At 49.9% G+C, this 19776-nt stretch overlaps 2 protein-coding genes across 4 annotated transcripts in view; one reads left to right on the forward strand and one right to left on the reverse strand.

The window, feature by feature from the left end:
* Positions 1 to 19776, reverse strand: part of LOC146198720 (unconventional myosin-Ie-like) — a 317845-nt gene that overhangs the window by 280164 nt on the left and 17905 nt on the right. The window contains exon 2 of the mRNA XM_084594218.1: positions 12909 to 13034. Coding sequence (XP_084450344.1) covers positions 12909 to 13034 — 126 coding nt within the window. The remainder of the gene's footprint in view (positions 1 to 12908; positions 13035 to 19776) is intronic.
* LOC146198723 (uncharacterized) overlaps positions 1 to 19776 on the forward strand; it is a 321357-nt gene that overhangs the window by 39508 nt on the left and 262073 nt on the right. The gene's annotated exons all lie outside the window — the stretch shown is intronic.

The following is a 19776-nucleotide window of genomic DNA, read 5'->3' on the forward strand; positions in this document are numbered from 1 at the left end:
GATTACTTGGGACGGTGCGCCATGGCGCAACACGATCTGCTGCATAAAAAACTGGGCGATCTCAGATGACGTGCCACGCTTTACCGCCTTGGTTTCCGCATACCGTGTGAGATAGTCGGTCGCAACTGTAGTCCATTTGTTACCGACCGATGTCAGCGGAAATGGGCCCAGAAGGTCGATGCCGATTTGGTCAAACGGTGTTCGGGGAGGCGCAATAGGTTGGAGCAAACCCGCTGGCTTGAGAGGTGGCGCCTTTCGACGTTGGCACTCATGACAGCCTCTGACGTAGCGATGAACGGCGTCAGCGAGTTTAGGCCAATAATAGGCTTGACGAACTCGGGCGAGTGTGCGTGTAAAGCCCAAGTGGCCGGAGGTGGGCTCATCATGGCAGGCAAAAAGGATATCGGCACGGAGGTCGGCTGGCACTACGAGGAGGAACGCTCGGTCAACAGTGCTGGAGTTCTGTTTGTATAGAACGCCATTCCGGACACAGAAAGCAGACAGGTTTCGAGCAAATTGCCGAGGGATATCAGCAGCGCGACCCTGCAGGTGGTCAATGACAGGTCGAAGGTCCGGGTCAGCTCGCTGTCGGGTCATTATGTCTGAAGCGCTCACCAGTCCAAGAAAACCGCTCTCATCGTCCGTGCTCTCATCGACTAAACCGACGGGTGCGCGCGACAGCGCGTCAGCATCTTCGTGCTTCTGGCCAGATTTATACACAATGGTGTACTCAAATTCTTGGAGGCGAAGACTCCATCGTGCTAGGCGCCCCGATGGGTCGCGGAGGTTAGCCAGCCAGCACAAGGAATGATGATCGGTGACAACTTTAAACTGGCGGCCGTAGAGGTAAGGCCTAAATTTCATGGTTGCCCACACAACCGCAAGGCATTCCTTTTCTGTAGTGGAGTAGTTTGTCTCGGCGCGGGAGAGCGTGCGGCTGGCATACGCTATTACCTTTTCGACGCCAGCTTGGTGTTGAACGAGTACAGCGCCAAGGCCGATATTGCTGGCGTCGGTGTGGACTTCGGTGTCAGCGTCTTCATGAAAGTGCGCAAGAACAGGGCTTGTTTGCAGTCGGCTGCGCAGCTCCGCAAAAGCCTCTTGTTGCTCGGCGCCCCACACGAACTGTGTATCATCGCGCGTGAGGCGAGTCAGGGGGGCGGCAACTTTGGAAAAATCGGCGATGAAGCGGCGGTAGTACGTGCAGAGACCCAGGAAGCGTTTCAAACTTCTCTTGTTTGCAGGAACGGGAAATTTGGCGACAGCAGCAGTCTTGTCGGGGTCTGGCCTAACGCCTGCGGCACTCACAAAGTGACCAAGAAACTTCAACTCTTTGTAGCCAAAGTGGCACTTCTCGGGCTTGAGCGTCAAGTCAGCTGACCGGAGGGCATCTAATACTGCGCGCAGGCGTTCGAGGTGTTCTTCAAAGGTTTCAGAGAATACGACAACGTCGTCGAGATAGACTAAGCAGATTTGCCATTTGAGGCCGGCGAGGACGGTGTCCATCATGCGCTGAAAAGTTGCCGGCGCTGAACATAGGCCAAAAGGCAGCACTTTGAACTCGTACAGTCCATCTGGGGTGACAAAAGCTGTTTTTTCGCGGTCCCGCTCATCAACCTCAATCTGCCAGTACCCACTCTTCAAGTCAAATGAGGAGAAGTACTGGGCGCGACGAAGCTTGTCGAGCGAATCGTCGATACGGGGCAGCGGGTAGACGTCCTTTTTAGTGATGGCATTCAGCTTTCGATAATCGACACAGAAGCGAAGGGTCCCATCTTTTTCTTTACCAGCACGACAGGGGATGACCACGGGCTGTTGGGTGGTTGTATGACACCATCACAAAGCATCTCCTGAACTTGTGTCTGAATCGCTTCACGTTCCGTCATTGAGATACGGTACGGCTGCTGGCGGATAGGGCGGGCGTCGTCAGGAGTAATGATGCGGTGCTTCACGAGAGGCGTTTGCCGTACTTTCGATGAGGACGCAAAGCAAGAGCTGAACTCTAGTAGGAGGGCACGTAGCTCACGATTCTGTGTGTCCGAGAGATCCGGACTAATATTAAGACGGTCAAGTGGGGGCTGCACAGTGCTAACAGCCCCAAACGTAAAACATTCAGAAACATCCGCTAAGGAGTCAGCAAACGCGATGGCAGTAGCACGAAAAAGATTCCGGGGCTCGTTGGTGAAGTTAGTCACCAGGAGATCAGACCGGCCGTCGCGGAGATGGATGAGGCTGCGCGCTGTACAGATGCCGTGGGTGAGCAAAAGTGACTGGTTGCCTTCCGCGACCGCATGCCCGTCACGCAGTTCGTCGCAAGTAACAGTCACAAAAACACTGGCGCGTGGCGGAATCGAAACGCTCTCGGCGGAAATTCGAAGGGCGGCGCGGCGTTGGCGATTCTTGACGTCAGTATCAGCAGCTTTCTCGGTTGAAAATGTCACTGTGCGCTTTCGGAGATCGATAATAACTCCATACTCCCGGAGAAAATCAACCCCAAGAATAACGTCACGGGAGCAGTCAGGTATAACGAGGCAGCTTACAATAAACGTGGAGCTGCGAATTTGAACTCGTGCCGTGCACAGGCCACTAGGAGTTACGACATGTCCGCCAGCGGTGCGAATCTGCGTGCCCGACCATGGTGTCATGACTTTTTTTAGAAACGCTGCTAGCTTCCCGCTTATAATCGAAAAATCCGCGCCAGTGTCCACCAATGCGCTAACCTTATGGCAGTCGAGAAGCACGGGTATGTCCAGCGAGAGTCGATTTTCATGCGTAGGAACTGTCGTCGGTGCCGTAAAATCCAGATCGCTCACAGGTCTCTTTGTCAGGGGGTCTTCGTCATGTCGATTGCAAGCGGCCTCGCCCCCGGAGGTCGCTGTCTTTAGTTTTCCCGGTGGGGACTTGGCGAGCGTCGCTGCGCCGTCCAGGATGGCCCGCGCTGCGGCGATGGTCGTCGTGGGGACGTGGATCGTGACTGCCGCTGAGAAGTTGGCGCCATGCGCTGCTGCGCTAAGTAGTCTTCAATCTCCCGGGGTCTTTGGCCTATTGGAGGGCGACGCATGTCGATAGGAAATCCGTGAAGTTCAAGGTGTCGATAGGGGCACTGGCGATAGAGATGACCTGGCTCCCCGCAATGGAAGCACAGGCGCTGGCGATTTGGGGCGCGCCACAGGTCCGCCTTCCGCTGGGGTGGTCGTCGGTTGTCGACGAACGGCTCAGTGTGTGAGGAATACAGTGAGCCTTGATCGGGTGGCGGTAATGGCGCCGAAGCAGTGGCAGGGCGTCGCGCCATATCTGCATAAGTTGGACGCAGGTACTCCGTGGGGAAAGGTTGTGGATCAGCGGACGCTACCGAGGGCTTCAACGCTTGAAGCTCTTCGCGGACAATGCTAGCTACAGAGCCGACCGTCGGCTGTGGAGCACCGAAGAGCTTCTGGATCTCTTCGCGTACAACTGAACGGATGATGTCGCGTAGGTTCGGGGTAGCCCCGAAGGCCGAAAACGGCTCCACAAACGAAGCGGCGACCACCGGCCTGTCGTAAGTGGTAGACCGCTGCTGGAGCATCCTCTCTATTGTGACAACTTCCGAAAGAAACTCGGCAACCGTCCTTGGGGGATTACGCACGAGGCCAGCGAACAGTCGCTCTTTAATACCGTGCATAAGGTGGCGCACCTTTTTGTCTTCGGTCATGGCCGGGTCAGAACGTCGGAAGAGCCGGGTCATGTCCTCCACATACATGGTCACAGTCTCAGGTGGTAGGCCTAGGTTCCTCCGGCTAGCGCGGTGAACAGGAGTGTCGATTGGCACAGGACCTGAATCCTGGGTATGCGGAGGAGTTCGGGACATATACTGGGATCGATACCCAGCACCTCCACCAAAATATGTCACGGACAAGAGGGCTAGATGTGACTAAGACGACGGGACGAAGCTCAACCAGCAGGCAAAGTTCCGCGCACAGCACGCGAAACCACTTCGGCGTCCTTTTCTTCCAGGTGTCACCTAAAAACATCTGGGACACCAGGTGGCAATACGTAGGCGCTACAGCTGAAACCTTTAGCCTTCGAAGCGCAGAAGTGTAGCTCACAAAAAAAGCAAAAAGCTCTAGCTCCTAGTCTCAAAAAAGCGGATATGCATGCTTTCAATCTTATTCGCGTGCAGTGGAATGCAAGAGTGTGGAGCTGAAAAGGCCTCACACTCCTAGCCACTGCTTTGTTCTATTGTTACACCGGTGTTCATGCTCCTGCGCTCATTACTGTAATGCGATCGTTTGCTTCGGCTGTTGCTGCTTCCCGCGCTTTTATCGCTGTGCTCGGCCTCCCATGGACCAAGCCGCCGCTGTTACGACCGACCGGTGATCATCTCTTTAGGAAATCGCGGCAGGCGCTCAGAAGCTCCGTGTTGCGCAAAATGTGCCTCCGATACCACGAAGTATCGTTAAAAGCGCTCTTTCTCGAGAACCGACCAGCCCTTTCGTCATGCCCACTTACGTCTTTTATCCATTCCTGGGCACGCAATACGCAGGTGTTACCATCCTGTTTCTCGGATGGCCGCTGCTTTCGAAATGAAATCAAACCACAGCCGTGAAACGAAATTGGGTGGAAGGGGAACGAACATGACCTCACAAAACATTTTGAATCATCACGCAGAAATCAACGCGTTACCATGATAAATGGTCCAGTAGTACAGACCCAGGCCGGACGCGCTTAATTCTCTGCTTTAATGTTATGTCGCACGGAGCCCACGGGTACAAAATTGCCCCAGTCGAAATTCTCTGTACACTTTCACTTCAGCATCCGTGCTACGGAAAATGTGGCACCGTTCAAAGTTTAGCTGGAGCACAGAAAATCTGCGACGTTTATTTGTTCGTTCCAGGCATGACAAGATTTAGAAGGATTTATTATTGATCCCACTCACTGAAACACGAGGTCGTGTGAGTAGAAACACTTAGCTCCAATTACACGGCGCAACTCGCGTCTGATGGCCGGCGAAGAAAATGCCTTGAAAGCTGGGCGAGGCAAGTGAACCGACTTTTTCCAGCCACGAAGTGCCAGACTTCGTTGTATAATCAGCACAGACGACGTCTTGCAGAGCACGCTTGCACGCTGTCGCGCTTTTCGTGCGCTATAGCAAAACGAGGTCGACAAACAAAACGCCTCGCCTTGAAGGCCAGTCACTATCGTGTGAGCTCACTCGCTAACTACTGCGCAATCGTGACCGGCGCCAAAGACGACGACGTTGACGCCGTTTGGCTGGAAGACTGATCGAGAGCCTCAGTGGTTACGATCGGGCGCCCGATATTTCCGCATAACGGCACGCAGGCTCAAACTCGCCAACGAGTGTATACGGCAGTTCGAGAGCATCACTCACGCTTGACAGCGCAGTCTAGAAGCGCAGTGTTGTGCTCTGTACGTCACGCGCCGACCGGTAGCAAAACGGGATCCATATTTTCGCTCGCATAATCGCCGCAACTATTCGTGAGCGGTTTCAGTGAAACTCGGTCTGGTTTTATATTGCTGCGCGAGTGAGAATGCTTGCAGTTAACGCTGCTCTTATGATTCCGCGGTCATCACAAAGTTCCGGCGCGCGGTTTGATGACGAAATTCGAAGCGGCAATCCGGAGTGCTCTCCGAATCCGTGAAGAACCAAGACGTCTAGGGAGTGCAATAACCCCCTTCCATCACAGTTGTGTCAAAAGACAGAATTTCAATACAAATTGCCCAATGGAACACGCTATTTGCATTCGTGGAGCAAGAAATCTTGCTTCTTATCGCCCACTGGAATTCGCCATTAATGAAATGAAAACCTATCACCAGCCTGCAACCGAATCCAACTAAATATATGGGCCTCAACACTGCAATAAGCCCCAATAATGTTTCTCCGTCTGCCTAATTGTATCCGCCACGGTTCACACTAGGCAGAAACTGCAATAGCAAGCTTTTCATCGCGTACTTACAAAGGATGCCTTGCTCCTATAGAACGCAGGATGCTCTCTTAAGTGCGAGTGCTGGAGCGTGAGCGTACGCGCGTTTCTCGCAACCAGACGCTCGCCTGCCGTACGGAGCATCTCTCGACGTCTTGTCGTACTCTTTAATTTGCATGCTTCCTAGAGACGATGCGTGAGGCAGCCAGGCAGTGGAGCCGGGTGACAGTGTGCTGCCAGAGCATTAAACCCGACCCACTTTTCGTCTCTCAGCGCGGGCTCAGGAAAGTAAAAGATGGGGGGGGACTGCAGCAGAATAACGGCTGTGTAGCAGTAGCAGCAACAATGAGACACAGCGTGACATGTTCCGGCGCACGCTTCCGAGTGTCGCACTCAGCCAAGTCTAGACGACACGACGGCTGCTTTCTTGTCGCTCTGTGGCTTTGTCCCTGTTCCTCGCTTTGCCGCAGCAGTAGCCGGACGACAGGGCCCGGCGCTTACGTCTATAGTCACTTTCCCCGTGCATGTCCCGCGGGCCACGCATCCCTTTCTACGCATACGGCGGCGCGTGAACGAGACAAGAACACGGCGCGAGGTAGGAACGAGACGAAGCGAAGCAGCAAGATGAAGAGCTGACGCCGGAGGCGGAAAAGGCAGAATCGTTCGAGTGCGCCTGACAATTTGTCTCGGGAAGTCTCGAGCTTCGCGCGAGCAGATACTTGAGAGGGAGCAGTCGTACGTATGCAAGCTGGCTCTGCTTTTCTGCAAACGCCATTTGTCTTCGCTGCTCCTGCTGCTAGCCGCTGCTTTCTATTGGAATGCTTTTATCTGTATTTCTTTATACTTTTCTCTCTCACTTCCTCTCTGTTTTTCAGTCTAAATTTCACTAGCCACGCGTAGGCAGACGCAACAAAGCAAGATAACAGGCAAGACTCTTGAACACGGCACAAAAGCCCCCCGGTTAAGAGTGGGTGAACTTGCACGGATGCTTTTGCAGTGCTCTCTCTGCCCGCTTGCGTGGGTTGGAGACAGGCGTTGCTACAGAGCATCGGCAAAGCGAGATAACCAGCGACGGAGGGCAAGTGGCGACTAATGTGGGCGCGAAAAGATGCGGAGGGGGATGCGAGCTGCGCGGTCGTCGGTCTCGCTTTTTTGAACCGGAAGAGGAAAGAAAAAAAAGCTACGCAGAACAGCAGCGGCAACAACGCAAACGCAGTGCGTCAGTGCGCGGGCGTGACGCGTTTCCTCTCGTCTCAAAGTGAGGTCCTTGTTCCCATCCCGAGAGATGACTTGATGCGCCGAAACGGAGCACAGGTTTCCAGCACGAACGAGCCCTCGAACACTAGTCTTCTGGAAATTCCAATCACCAGCGGAATTGCGCACTATCGCACAAATGACATGTCCGGTCCCACTTGAAGGATAACAAGAGGTAAAGGTGATTTTCAAGGGTGGATTCAGGTAATATATTAATAGAAACAGTTTGTTAGCAGGCATTCAAAGACAACTCTTAAAATGCATTTTGTAGACACACAGCCTGAACAAATTTGTCTAGCTGGATCGATATCACAGCTGCATCTCTAGCGGAGTATAAAGCCCTGCTCCCTCAACGCCAATAGTAGGCTGACACCACCCAACTCAAGCGCTGTGTTGCGCGGTGCCGAGTTCGGTGCGGCAAAGGTCAATAATTATACAACCAACTACGAAACGCCTTCACTGTTTATTTTTAAATGCTTTAGTATTGGTAACCCCTTCAGGAGAAAAAAAATATTCAGTGTCAGCGTACGTCGCGTTATGTGTGACATGCCAAGTTTGGCACGTGGAAAAGTGGGGATAGAAAAATCCCCATTTCCACTTGTATTGGAGAACAGGGAAAGGCCGGAAGGTGACTGAAACGAAAACAAACCCCTTTCACCCAAAATTGACTCTAACATTGATGACTGATGACTCCTCAGTAAAGAGCGAGCTCACTGAAATTGTTCATTTGTTTTCCCAGCAAATCTGGACGAAGCACTTCAACGAACAAAGTAATAAATGGCAAAGTGTATCGAAAATCTGAAGCAGGGATATCAACTAAAGATAATAGCAATTAAAAGCAACGGCACCTAATTATAACGCATTGCCATCAAATAACGGTAATTATGCACTCCTGTGAGCTTTCAATTTTGTTTTCCTCTGCATGTACAATACGTTCAGTGCTCTTTAAGGGTTGATACAAAAGCGAAAATAAACCGGGATATTCCTCGTGAAGTGTTTCCTTTCACATCACCATACTAAAAACTAAGTAGAAAGTAAGAGTGATTAAATAAAAATCTAAGCCACAGCGATGAAAAGTATAATAAAAAAAGACGGCAAATTGCATAGTGAGCTTAATTAGGCGGTTGAAGCTTCCTAAAACGACACAGAATGCGGTCAAGTCGGAACTGTCACGATAATGAGCTCGATCTCTTTAACGCCTAGGCATTAATAACAGAGGGGAGAGGTGGATGAAAGAGTTTCAAGGAAACGCTTATTAAATGAAATATTAATTCCTTAAGCTTTCTAGAAGAGCAAAAACAGTTCTCGTTTTTGGGCTTCGCCTAGCTATACTCAAGGTAACCAATATTAGTTAGCAGATTAACACGTGCGTTAAAGCGCAAGCGTTAACACCCCTAATGCACGCCGGTGAGGCACCGCGCGGCAAAATGGCCACCAAACTGACGGCCTAATTGCAAGAAGGAAAGCAATAACATACTCGACAATCGCTCAATGACACGCTAAGCCTTCAGTTTATAATACAGCGCTGTGCTACCCAAAGACAAAGTTCCCTCGGGCGATTATCATTGTGGCAGAGACAAGGCCGCGCAGACCACGCGATGTTTCCGGCTCGCAATAACAGCAGCCAATTAAGGAACCCACGAGCGCTAACACGATAAAGGCAAATATGTAGTGCGATGTCAGCACGCGTTAGTGAGCCCAACGAAAACTAAATTAATTTGCAGCTCTCCAATACGTCCACTTTCTGACACTCCCATTTTTTTCGCCCTCCTCATTCGCAATTTCCTCATAAAGGTGTGGCTGCGGTGTCCTTACAATAGTGAGGAAATTACTGCACCTCTCCTCTCTTCGTTACCCAAGTGCACGGGCTGCGGGGCGTTATAAAGTTAAGTTGTGACTTGGCAGCCTCACTTCCTTTCACTCACAAAGTCTGCTAGAAGGGCGCAAGTGTGTGGCTTCCGAACGTCAAGGGGGAGGTCGTTGTACTTTCATCGTGCCCAGTTCTCGCTATTGTTTAGTCAGTGGCGCGGCGGTTGACGCCCCGCAAGACGTGCCCTATACAGTAGCTGTCCCGGAAGAACGCGGCTCTTCGTCATTGACCGGCGACAGACATCAGAACTACTTATTCCCAACTTTCAAGAAACAGTTGCTGTGGGGCTGGTTAACGTGTTTATCCTGCTTACTCCTAGGAACACGCGCACGAAAGGCGCAGCACCTGAACTAGGAGGTCGATAGGGCGGAGAAAACTGTGAACCTTTATTTCGAAGTGTTCATATTTGAAAGCCTGCCCCGTCATGATCCGTCTTTTCACGCCCTGGTTCCTGTAAGCAGACGTCTTCCAACAATGTTTCACGCCATATAGCTAAATATGAATGAAACACATTTCGCCTATCCTTATCTGGAAGTTTTGTTCCTGATGCTCGTTTCTGTCGTTAGCAATTTCCACACGAGGCAATTTGTGGGGTATCGCCCCTGCTATTCTACCACCCCCTTCCACATGAAACTCTATACGATGAATGTGGCAGAATAAGACACTGGGATGGCGCACAAGCAAGAGCACGCATACCTTATACCCTTAAAAGAACAGAAATACGGCGCATTTCACGCCACTGTCTTACATGGAAGCACGTAGCTAAGCATGTCTAATACTTCCTGGATTTTTGGATGACTCCTTCATCACAAAAGAAATCAGTGAAGGCGCTACTTAAGTTTTTAAAGGACTCCGGGTTGAGTTCAACTGCAGGCTCTTTACCCCCTTTCACTATAGATCTCTAGATATGTTATAGACTCCTTCCCTTCGCACTCTTTCTTTCCCTTTTCTGCCTTTGTTCCCTCTCCATGCCTGGTAGCCTACTGGGAATAGCTTGGTTAACCTCCCTGCCTTTCTATTCTATTTTCTCTCTTTCTCTCTATACGCCAAGTCTATAGAAAAAGAGCGGAATGTGTTCTCGCCAGACCTCAACAGTAGATACCTTAATGCTTCAAAGGAATAGATCAACGTCTGCATTTGAAGGACACGAGGTGTGGCCATTAATTAATGTGACATTGGCTCCAACACAGAAGCAAAGGGGGAGGATATATGAAGGACAACTGTAGACAGCGTTCGTATGAGGAGAAAAGAAAATGTTTTAACAGAATAACAGGTATTTATGCTAGCTTGTTCTAAACACCACCTAAACGCTGCCTTACGGTAGAGACAGACACCCAAGAAAATCGTTGCATGATTATCACTAAAACGAGAAAAACAAAGGGAAAATGTACGAAAAATAAATTCTTACCGCAGAAATAGTTTTCAGGAATGCCAGATTTTTCAAATACATGATTCCTTGCACATTAGAAAAAAAAAAAAAAAAGAAACACTTGCTTCGAGTCGACATACAGGTGGGTTTTGAAAAGTAAACCTATACATAACAGATGATAAAGCTAAATCCGAAGCGCGCAAAATGTTCCCAGCAGCACTTGACCGATCTGGCGCTGAGTGGTGTCTCGAGAACGTTAGTGTAGTTTTCATTCACCAGCTGATACGAATATGCCCCTAAGACGTCTCAACAGACCATTAAATGAAAATTTCCAACCTTACTTTTTTTCTTCTTCTTCACACACGAAAGCATCGCACTGCCTACAGCCGTGCTGCAGATAATAATAATTAAGGGAATCCGATTCTTTTAGTAGAATGAAATGCTGGTGGCGCAAATTTCAAGTTGTGCAACAAGCAGAAAGATCGGGCAGCTCAGCGCTTATATGGATATGCTTACACTGAAACAAAACGGTGCGCCATGCTTACGGAGGGAAGGGGGGGGGGGGGGGGGGGGGGGGGGGGGGGGGGGCTTCAATTGCATGCTCCTGCGCGGGCACCAGAACCTCACACGCAGAATCGCCGAAAATGAATTAAGCAGAACGAAACGGGGGACAGTAAGATTGACTCATCCAGGAACACAATCACGGCGTTTTTCGCGCCCGGCGTCTTACGGCGTCTTCATCTTCGCTTGCTTACACTTTTTTTTTTTTTGCATACTGCTGTTTCATTGCTGATGTTGCGATGCATTGCCGATAGAGAATGGGTACGCAACTGTGCAAATGCACCTTCGATACACATCGAAGAAAGACACACGACGAGCCGCATGACAGCGAAGAAATGCCAACGATATCAAGCTGAAGTGGTCTATACGTCATGAGGGCTACTCGGCAATATACGCTTGCTTCAGCGACTCGGCAGTCACGATGGACGCGGATATCGACCGAACGATATGCATGTTCTACATAAGACCGCATTTCTTCGTACCTCTCGTGAGCTTCGGCGAAACTCGTTCCCTCCGCACAACCAGAAGCAGGATTCACCCACTCACCGCGCCGACAGCGCGCGCAGGAGAGCTTCTCTCGACTCTCACGGGAAGAGATTCGTGTTTGCGCAAGATGGCAAATCAGAAAACCGCACGTTTGACGACGTACGCCGAAACGAAACCAGCTTCCGTGATGTAAAACGTTTCGTGCCTTATGTTTGATCAATTCAGGAAGGAGCATTATATAGAGTTGGTCGCATAGGAGAGAATACGGGTATCATACAATAACCTCAATCTCCAATGATGGTAGAGTTGGCTGGGCCCCGCGAAGTTATAAGAAAAAATGGAAATGATACGTTTCCCGGAATATGAAAAGAAAGGAACACGAAAAAAAAAAAAAGAGAGAAAGTGCATTCAGGCGCTGCCGGCGCAGCTTCGGGGTCTGCGGGTTTGATAACCTCAAACAAAACGGACCCATGATACTGATTGCCCAAAACGTCGCGTCGTTCCTGATCTACAGACGCTGCACTGTTGTGATAGTTTACTTTTGTTGCTGTTTTTGTACACGAAGATAGAGAGAAAGAGCTGAATGAAAGCGGAAGGCATCGATCAATGAAAGCTATGCAGTCATTTTGATTTCTTTGAGTTCGTCGATCCAAGACGATCAGAAATAAATTAAAGCTGTACTCGTACGGAGTCGCGATTGCTGGGAAAATGAGCCCAAGCGATTACCACGAATTTATTTTTTAGTATCCGTGCCCGTGATACCAAATCACTGCTCCAACATCACATTGAGGTTTTATTTAGTGGAATGCAGAAATTGGTATAAAAACGAGGTTGGGTGAATAAAGTTGAACTTACCATGAAACTAAAAACAAAAATAGAGCGAATGGGATATGTTACTGGGGAGACGAGGCTACGCTCAATTTTCACAAAGCGCGCAATGTGGGCATGAGTAGCGTATGCTAAGGCTATGTGTGATTGTAATGCTAAAGTTAGTTACGGGAGAGACAGCTTCCTCAAATAAAGCAAACACAGTGTCGGGCTTAAACAAGCGCATTGAGTCATTACATGATATTCGAAACGCGATCACGTGATATCTGATAATATCAAATATTTACTGCATCTAGGTTTGGGCAACATAAAGGCGCGACGTATGCCCCTATCCTGGGGAAAAAGCAAAGTTTGGCGATAAGTTAGAACCGAGCGGGAACGCAACTGTCTTCCTGAAACACCGATGTTAGAATAAAAAGAACGAACAAGATGCCGAGAACAGCCGTGATCGATCTGCAGCTGCCGAACTGAAAACCGATGTGAGTGCTGTAAGTGCGAAAAATCGTTCCGGAAGTGGCAGGCCGCGGCGCCACAACCGATCGTTTATAAAGATGGAGTCGCGCCCCCTCTGCGGGGGAAGTTGAAAAGAACAAGAGGAAAAATATAAACAAAAGGATACGAATATCTGGTCATCCATGTACCGCTTGCGCAGGTTTTCGACGATGGCGTCCTCGGTGATCTTGGTGAGGAGCACCATGTCGTCCACGCCGCTGGTGCGGTACTGGTGGCTCTGCCAGTGGTATACCTGCAGACAAGGGGGGGGGGGGGGGGGGGGGGTAGAAAGAAAGAAACATACGCAAGCGTTACCATCACGTTTACAACCCAGAAAAACCTAACAACACGGCACCAGCAAAACCAAATCCTTCACACAAAGGCGCATGTGATGTAGTCCGCTCACGACCGACAAAACTATTGGTTGAAGCGAGAGTTCAGGACGGAAAACGGTGAAGTGCAATAGGATATGCACTAGAAAGTGCGCTAAATGCGGCGGGGACTAATTAAAACCTAAAGCAGACTTTGACTTGGTGGCTTTCGACACACCTTCTTTCGTAAGCCGAACGTACAACCCACACCGGCTCGGAAAATTTCAGCGCTCCGTTAGAGGGGTAGGGTGTATACTCGACTGAACACGAAAGACAATACAGTTTGCACTGTATCATGACCATGTTTTCCTAAAGGAGCACAAAAGAATAACTGCTTCGGCAATGATCATTGACTGTCATCGATGCAAGCAAAAGTAGACTGCGTGCTCAGAACGATCAGCTTCGCTGATAACCAAGCGCACTCTATGCACAGATGGAACGCCGAGATAGTACAACTATACTGTTTGTTTCAACCAGTCGCCCAGCAGTTGCGCATATATAATGCATGTCATTACAGCGCTGCGCTTGTACAGTTTTGTTGCGTTTTGATTGTCTTCTTCCAATCGTCGGGTTTTCTTTTTAGGCTTTCTGACATCCCCGGCGGCATAGTTTACGCAGTGGCGACAGGATCGAGACAAGTCCCTTAACTGAGGGAGCGTTACGCAACTGCATTCACTTCCGCGGTACAGAAAACGCGTGAGGCGGCTGTAGCCCTACGCAGAAGCACTGGAGCGTGAAAAAATACGTACGTGCCGCGGAAAGATGCGCTCCGGTTGAGTTATATGCGTACACTATACACTCTCACTCACCGTGCACGGAAAAGAGCTCATTCTAGGGCCGATGCCGGTTATGTCGCTCAGGAGCGGGGCGGAATGTGTCCGGCTGTAAATCCAGTCACAGCAGTAGGGACGGAATGCAAAAACACTACAGCGTTTTGTGGCGTGCGTGCGCGTCAGAGATTGAAAGTAATCTGCAGCGTCTCCTTTTACTTATGGCCGTTAAGCACTTATACAATCACTTCGCAGTGTCCTGAAAAAAAAAAAAGAAAAAAAAAAGGCCTTCAAGGCGCTGCAGGATGGACACCAAAAATTAGCGGTAAAATAACCGCGCCTTCTAAGCATTGGTTTCCATACTGGTGCCGCAACGTCTCCTCTGTTGCACCTCAGCTGCTGCTTAAAATTCACAATGGAAAGAGTTCCATAGACAGTCCACCGCAGGTTGTGACGACGTGCCGTGCGCGTAATGTCGGCTGTGTTTCAATTTTTTTCTGCAGAAATTTGCACCGGGTTGTACCCCACCATAGTGTTGCCTTCCGCGACATCTGCACCGCCGGGGTGGCGCAGCGGTTACGGCGCTCGACTACTGTGCCCAAGGTAGCGGGATCGAATCCCGGCCTCGGCGGCTGCGTTTCGATGGAGGCGAAATGGGGTGGCGTCCGCGTGCTGTGCGATGTCAGTGCACGTTAAAGAACCCCAGGTGGCCGGAATTTCCGGAGTCTTCCACTACGGCGTCTCTCATCGCCTGAGTCGCTTTGGGAAGTTGAAACCCCACAAACCAAACCAAACCAAACCAAACCTTCCGCGACCTCTGCCTACTCAGAATAATCATCTTTGAAAAACACCTCCAGTCCAACACTCGCCCTATTAGTGTGCTCCGTATAAGGAGATTTCCATAACACACGAAACTGCTGCGCTCGACTCTCTGACGTATCTGATCGTGCATTATACTATGACCAGCAATGCACCGCTACAACCATAGAAATAATCTTTTTGATTAAACAGACAAAATATAAAGAGAGGCTTGGCCATTTTCTTTTCTATTTCGTCCAACAAAGCTGGCATTTCCAGTGAACATAATTCAAGCGACGACTGTTCACTGTGTCTCTGCATTGTACTGCCCCATATCCTCATGCAAGCACCTTCAACTTAGGCTCGAATGAAGTAGTCACTCCGGAGAAACCAGGTTAGATATTCGGTCGTAAGGGTCACACGCTATTTTGATATCACCGCTTTCATCGACGAGATGATTGTCTCAAAATAGTACTTGGTCTCAACGTTGAAAGATGCAAGGAACAAAAAGAAAAGCGTATTCAGAGGAAAACAGAGGGAGAGGGGAAGGGGCCGCTACATATGCCAGAAGGTCGCGAGCCGCAGTTTGGCAGCGACCGCCCTAGAAACGAGCGGCAGATGTGAAAAGCACGCAACAGAGATGCGTGTAAGGTACGCACGTGGTCTACTAATAGATTTTGTACCCGCTTACACCATCGAGAGCTTCATCCAGAGCAGCCATATACTCTCTGCAGCAGTGTATTCCGCATCGAATTCAATCAGAATGAATTTAACGGTTAATCAGATCATTAACTATAGGCTTCGTCCAAAGCTCTCAGAAAACCATTACACACAAAGTGGCCCAGAAGTAAGGCTTTTTAGAAAGCAAGCCAGTGTATACAGTTGCGGCCATATTAACACGTGCCACGATTTAGCGGTAATTTTCTTTTCTTGCTCAGACTATCGGAAACATTGAGGAGTCGTTCATAGTTAGCTGCATTCGATCTGATCTTCACCCATTTAGTGCAACCAAATTGACTGACCGCAGAGCCTGCCATTGTATACAGTATACGCGCACTTTAAAAAACGCTCCGCTCCATTACTCTCGCAACGTTCTTCCACGCTTTAAGTTTTCATGCGCTGCTGCGATGGCCCGCAGCAAGCTGTTCAAAACTTTGTTTCTCTTTCAGCTGACGAGTTATTAGAAGCTTACAAATGTCGTGCACTTAACGCAGTCATAAAAAAAAAAAAAAGCACTTGCATCGCCAGCAAGCGCCACTCGCCTCTCTCAATTAATAAATAACGCCGTCCCGCCGAATCCAAGTTCACAGCCAAGTAAGCAACACAGCCGGGTCGGGCAGCGCGCAGCAGCAAGGAAGACCACGCCGAGGCGGCAGCAGCCCAGTCTCCGTTACCCTTCTATTGCGTGCGCACGCTGCAGCGATGCATCGATCGCCAAAAAAAGGGGAGGAAGCACGTCGTCCGCCCCAAGAAAAGGTTTCAATACGGCGCGCACCCTTGTCCCAGGTCGATAGAGAAGGAAGCGCACTGCACAAAGAAATAAGAAAAAGTGCGCTCACGCGCGCCACAGTGTTCTCTATCCAAACAAGCGGGCCGCAATATACTGTAGTGGGCAGTTTGTACGCCCGCCCTTACTGACGCCGAGAGCAATAATTACTTCCCGAACAGCACATTCATTAATAGGGAAGCAGCGAAGCGGTGCTGGAATGCGGACTCTGCGCTCTTTTGTCTCGATGCATACCCCCGCAAACAACACAGAGCGAAGTCGGCACGGAATCAAGCTCTAGCGCGACTGCATAAGACGTCTCTCGAAAAATGCCGACCCTTCTGCACAACATGACCGCCCCCCCCCCCCCCCCCACCCCCCCCTCCCCCCCTTCACCCCCTCTCTGCATACGTCGGGCTGGTCCTGCATACAGGTATGCCGGCGCTGATTTTCTCCGGCATACCGGCGTCTATACTGTTCCGGACGCTGCCGGTTCCACGTGTCAAACAGAAGCTCGCACGCCTTTTACTTCTGCTTGGTGACACGTGCTGGCTAACAATGGCGCGCGGTTTGCAGATGTTAATTTGCGTATCCGGAAATTTTTCGATCGTAACGGGCCTCGGGCGAAGCAGAGGTGCGGGCTGCTAATAACGGCGACTAAATGCACCCATTATACGTCATTGAAACGCAGCAAGATCGATGTGCGGACCGGAGGTATTTCGATAGCAATTTTCTCGTGAAGCCGAGACGGCAGAGGTGGACAAAAAGGAAAGGGACCAAAAAAATTTTGGGGACTCCGGCTCCACCTTTAACAGAGATACGGGTTTTCTGAGATATAACTCCCCTCTCTCCACCATGCACTCTTTGCGCGCTACAAAGCATAGTAATGATACAATACTCTCTTGGTTCAAATCTCCCGACGTTTTGTATTTCTCTGTATATTCATCCTACCGCGGTGGTGCAGTGGTTAAACTATTGCGCCCAAGGATGTGGGATCGCATCCCGGCCGCGGCGGCTGCTTTTCGATGAAGACGAAAGCCAGGCGCCCGTATGCTGTGCGATGTCAAAGCACGTTAAGGAACCCTAGGCAGTATAAATTTCCGAACCCCTCCACTACAGCGTCTCTCATAGCCCGAGTCTGAGCTTTGGGACGGTAAACCCCGAAAACCATGTAAACAATTCTCTGCGTGTTTGCGAGATGACGCTGCCAAGAACATCCATTATAAAAGTCGCTGCTTCTAATTTCCCACACTTTAATAAAATGCGGCATGGTCGCAAGATTGCTCATACCGCCGCAATGACTGCCTCTGATTCGATTCCGAATCTCACCTTCCGTACAATTTTCTTTTCAGCACAATGCGTTCACTTTTCTATTCCGCCGCTCCGCGAGTGACGTTGGACGTATTCGTCCCACCAGGATTTCGTCTTCACATAAACCAGCTGAACGCGAGGAAGCCGAAACGTTTCGCTGTTAGAAATAGTGCTCCGCAACAATAGCGCACTGAACCACCGGCGGGGAATTGAATGATGACGTCAGAACTCTCGCGTCGCTGCTCTCGCTTACGCAACAACGTGTGTAGCATGGTATACGCCTACTGTAACGGACTCCTCGCTGTCGTGTATCGGTGGGTCGTCGCATATTCGCTGCCGTCAAACTGCGTAGGCAACATGGATGACTCGGCCATAGCCCAAAGTCTGCGCGCGCACTTGATAATTGCATCGTGTTGCGTTATACCTTCGCTTTTATTTGCAAAATCAGTTACACGTCGGCTTGCTGCAGCGTATGCAATTTATGTATTATATGCGTGCCGTTTTACCCTGTAAGCGGCGTGACAAGCTTTGTCTGCGTGCCTGGCATAACATAGGCTCGGGGATTCCAGGAATGTTCATGAAAACGCCGTTAATAACACAAAACCAAAATCAGAAACTGGCGGTAGTACAAACCGAGTGACAAAAACTAATTAGAACTATAATCCTTGCATGCGTCACAAAAATATATTTCGCTACAGAACTTTTAGAGGAACCAGCGGGCCTTTAGAGACAGATAGATATAGCTCCAGTTTTTTTCTAAAATTTCACATTGATTACATGGTGAGTTATAACAAAGATTGGAAACTGTTTCCTCAGCCGCAATACATTCGAAGCGGGTATATCTTAACAGTGTGTCACAAAATTGTTCATACGATATGGCGATGAATTTCATCGAGCACGAACAATCAGCGTCACCATGACAAGCATGACCCGGGTCGCAAGCAAAGCGCCCTCGACCCCCAGCGTGACGCAAGAAAGGAGAATAAAAAAAACCTCATTCAAGTTCAAGAAAACTGGCGAAACCAGCGCACATGTGTAGACAGAGCTAAAATAAACGCTCAAAGAGCCCACAGTCACTAGGAACAGAAGGTGCTTATAGAAGCCGGAGCGAGGACGACAAGAAGCGTGCCGAGCCAGGAGGAGGATGAGGAATACGGCAGCAGTGGAGAGACAATAGAAGAGAAACAACGCGAGTGCAGGTCGGGGAAGGAAATAAGAGTACCGACATCCACACACACACATGCGGCTGCACAGGGGTGCACACAGTCGCGCGCTCGTTAATCACGGCTCATTTTTGTTCCGCGTGCGGGCGAGTTCTTATTGCGGGAAGCCGCGCATATCGGTCTGAAAAGACAAATCCTGCACGGTGCCTCACTGTACGGAGAGAAGGAAATGGAAAGAAAGCTGGCCCCTAACGTAGAAACGAGAGGGTTAAAGAGAAGGGGATAAAATCAAATGGCGAGCGTTTTGGAGCGCCCAAGAGAGCGGAGCCTCGTGGGAGGATATGGCCTCGCGTTTTAATTACATCCGCCGTTCTTCGAGGCGCTCCTTAATCACGCCACGAGCCCGCTCGCTGGCTTCACGCGAACTATATAGGCTGTTTGGAACGCGCGCAGCTCCCGAGAAGACACATGCCGCGCGTCTTCTCTCCTGGAGCACGCAACCCCCCCCCCCCCCCCCCCCCTCCCCCTTTTCCTCTTTTAGGGTCAAACGTTCGGGCGAAAAACGCGTCTAAGCATAACGACGCTTCTCGTTAAACGGAAAAACGGGACGCAATACACAGCATAGCAGGTGGCAGCAAAAAAAAAAAAAAGACGAAGATGGCAGCTTTAGTTTGTGGCTGCGCGGAGCCTGTTCACTTGATAGGCGCAAGGAAGAGGGGCGAGGAAACTCAAACTAGATCGTGCTTTTAGGAACAGCATGCAGAGTTAGTTGTTTCTTTAAAAAAAGAAAGAAAAATGACCTTCAAATTTATAGTCGGAAAATCGCTTTTAATCGAGAAAGAGGGCGCTTGATTCGCTACTCTCGTCGTGTGCACGGACTCCTTCGCTGAAACAACTTTGCGAAATCAAGAAAACACCAGTGCATTTCAACGCATTCAGGCTTACTGTAGCAGATATGGGCTGTACAATAAGATCGCGAATAGAAGTTGAGTGGAGATATTATTTTTCCACAACAACAGTTGCATCTTGCCTGCACTCACCTATGGGGCTGAAACGTGGAGGCTAACCAAGAGAGTTCTACTTAAGTTGAGGACAA

The sequence above is a fragment of the Amblyomma maculatum genome, chromosome 2 (genome assembly GCF_055883805.1).
Source record: "Amblyomma maculatum isolate TAMU_Amacu chromosome 2, ASM5588380v1, whole genome shotgun sequence".
Classification (NCBI taxonomy): Eukaryota; Metazoa; Arthropoda; class Arachnida; order Ixodida; family Ixodidae; genus Amblyomma; species Amblyomma maculatum.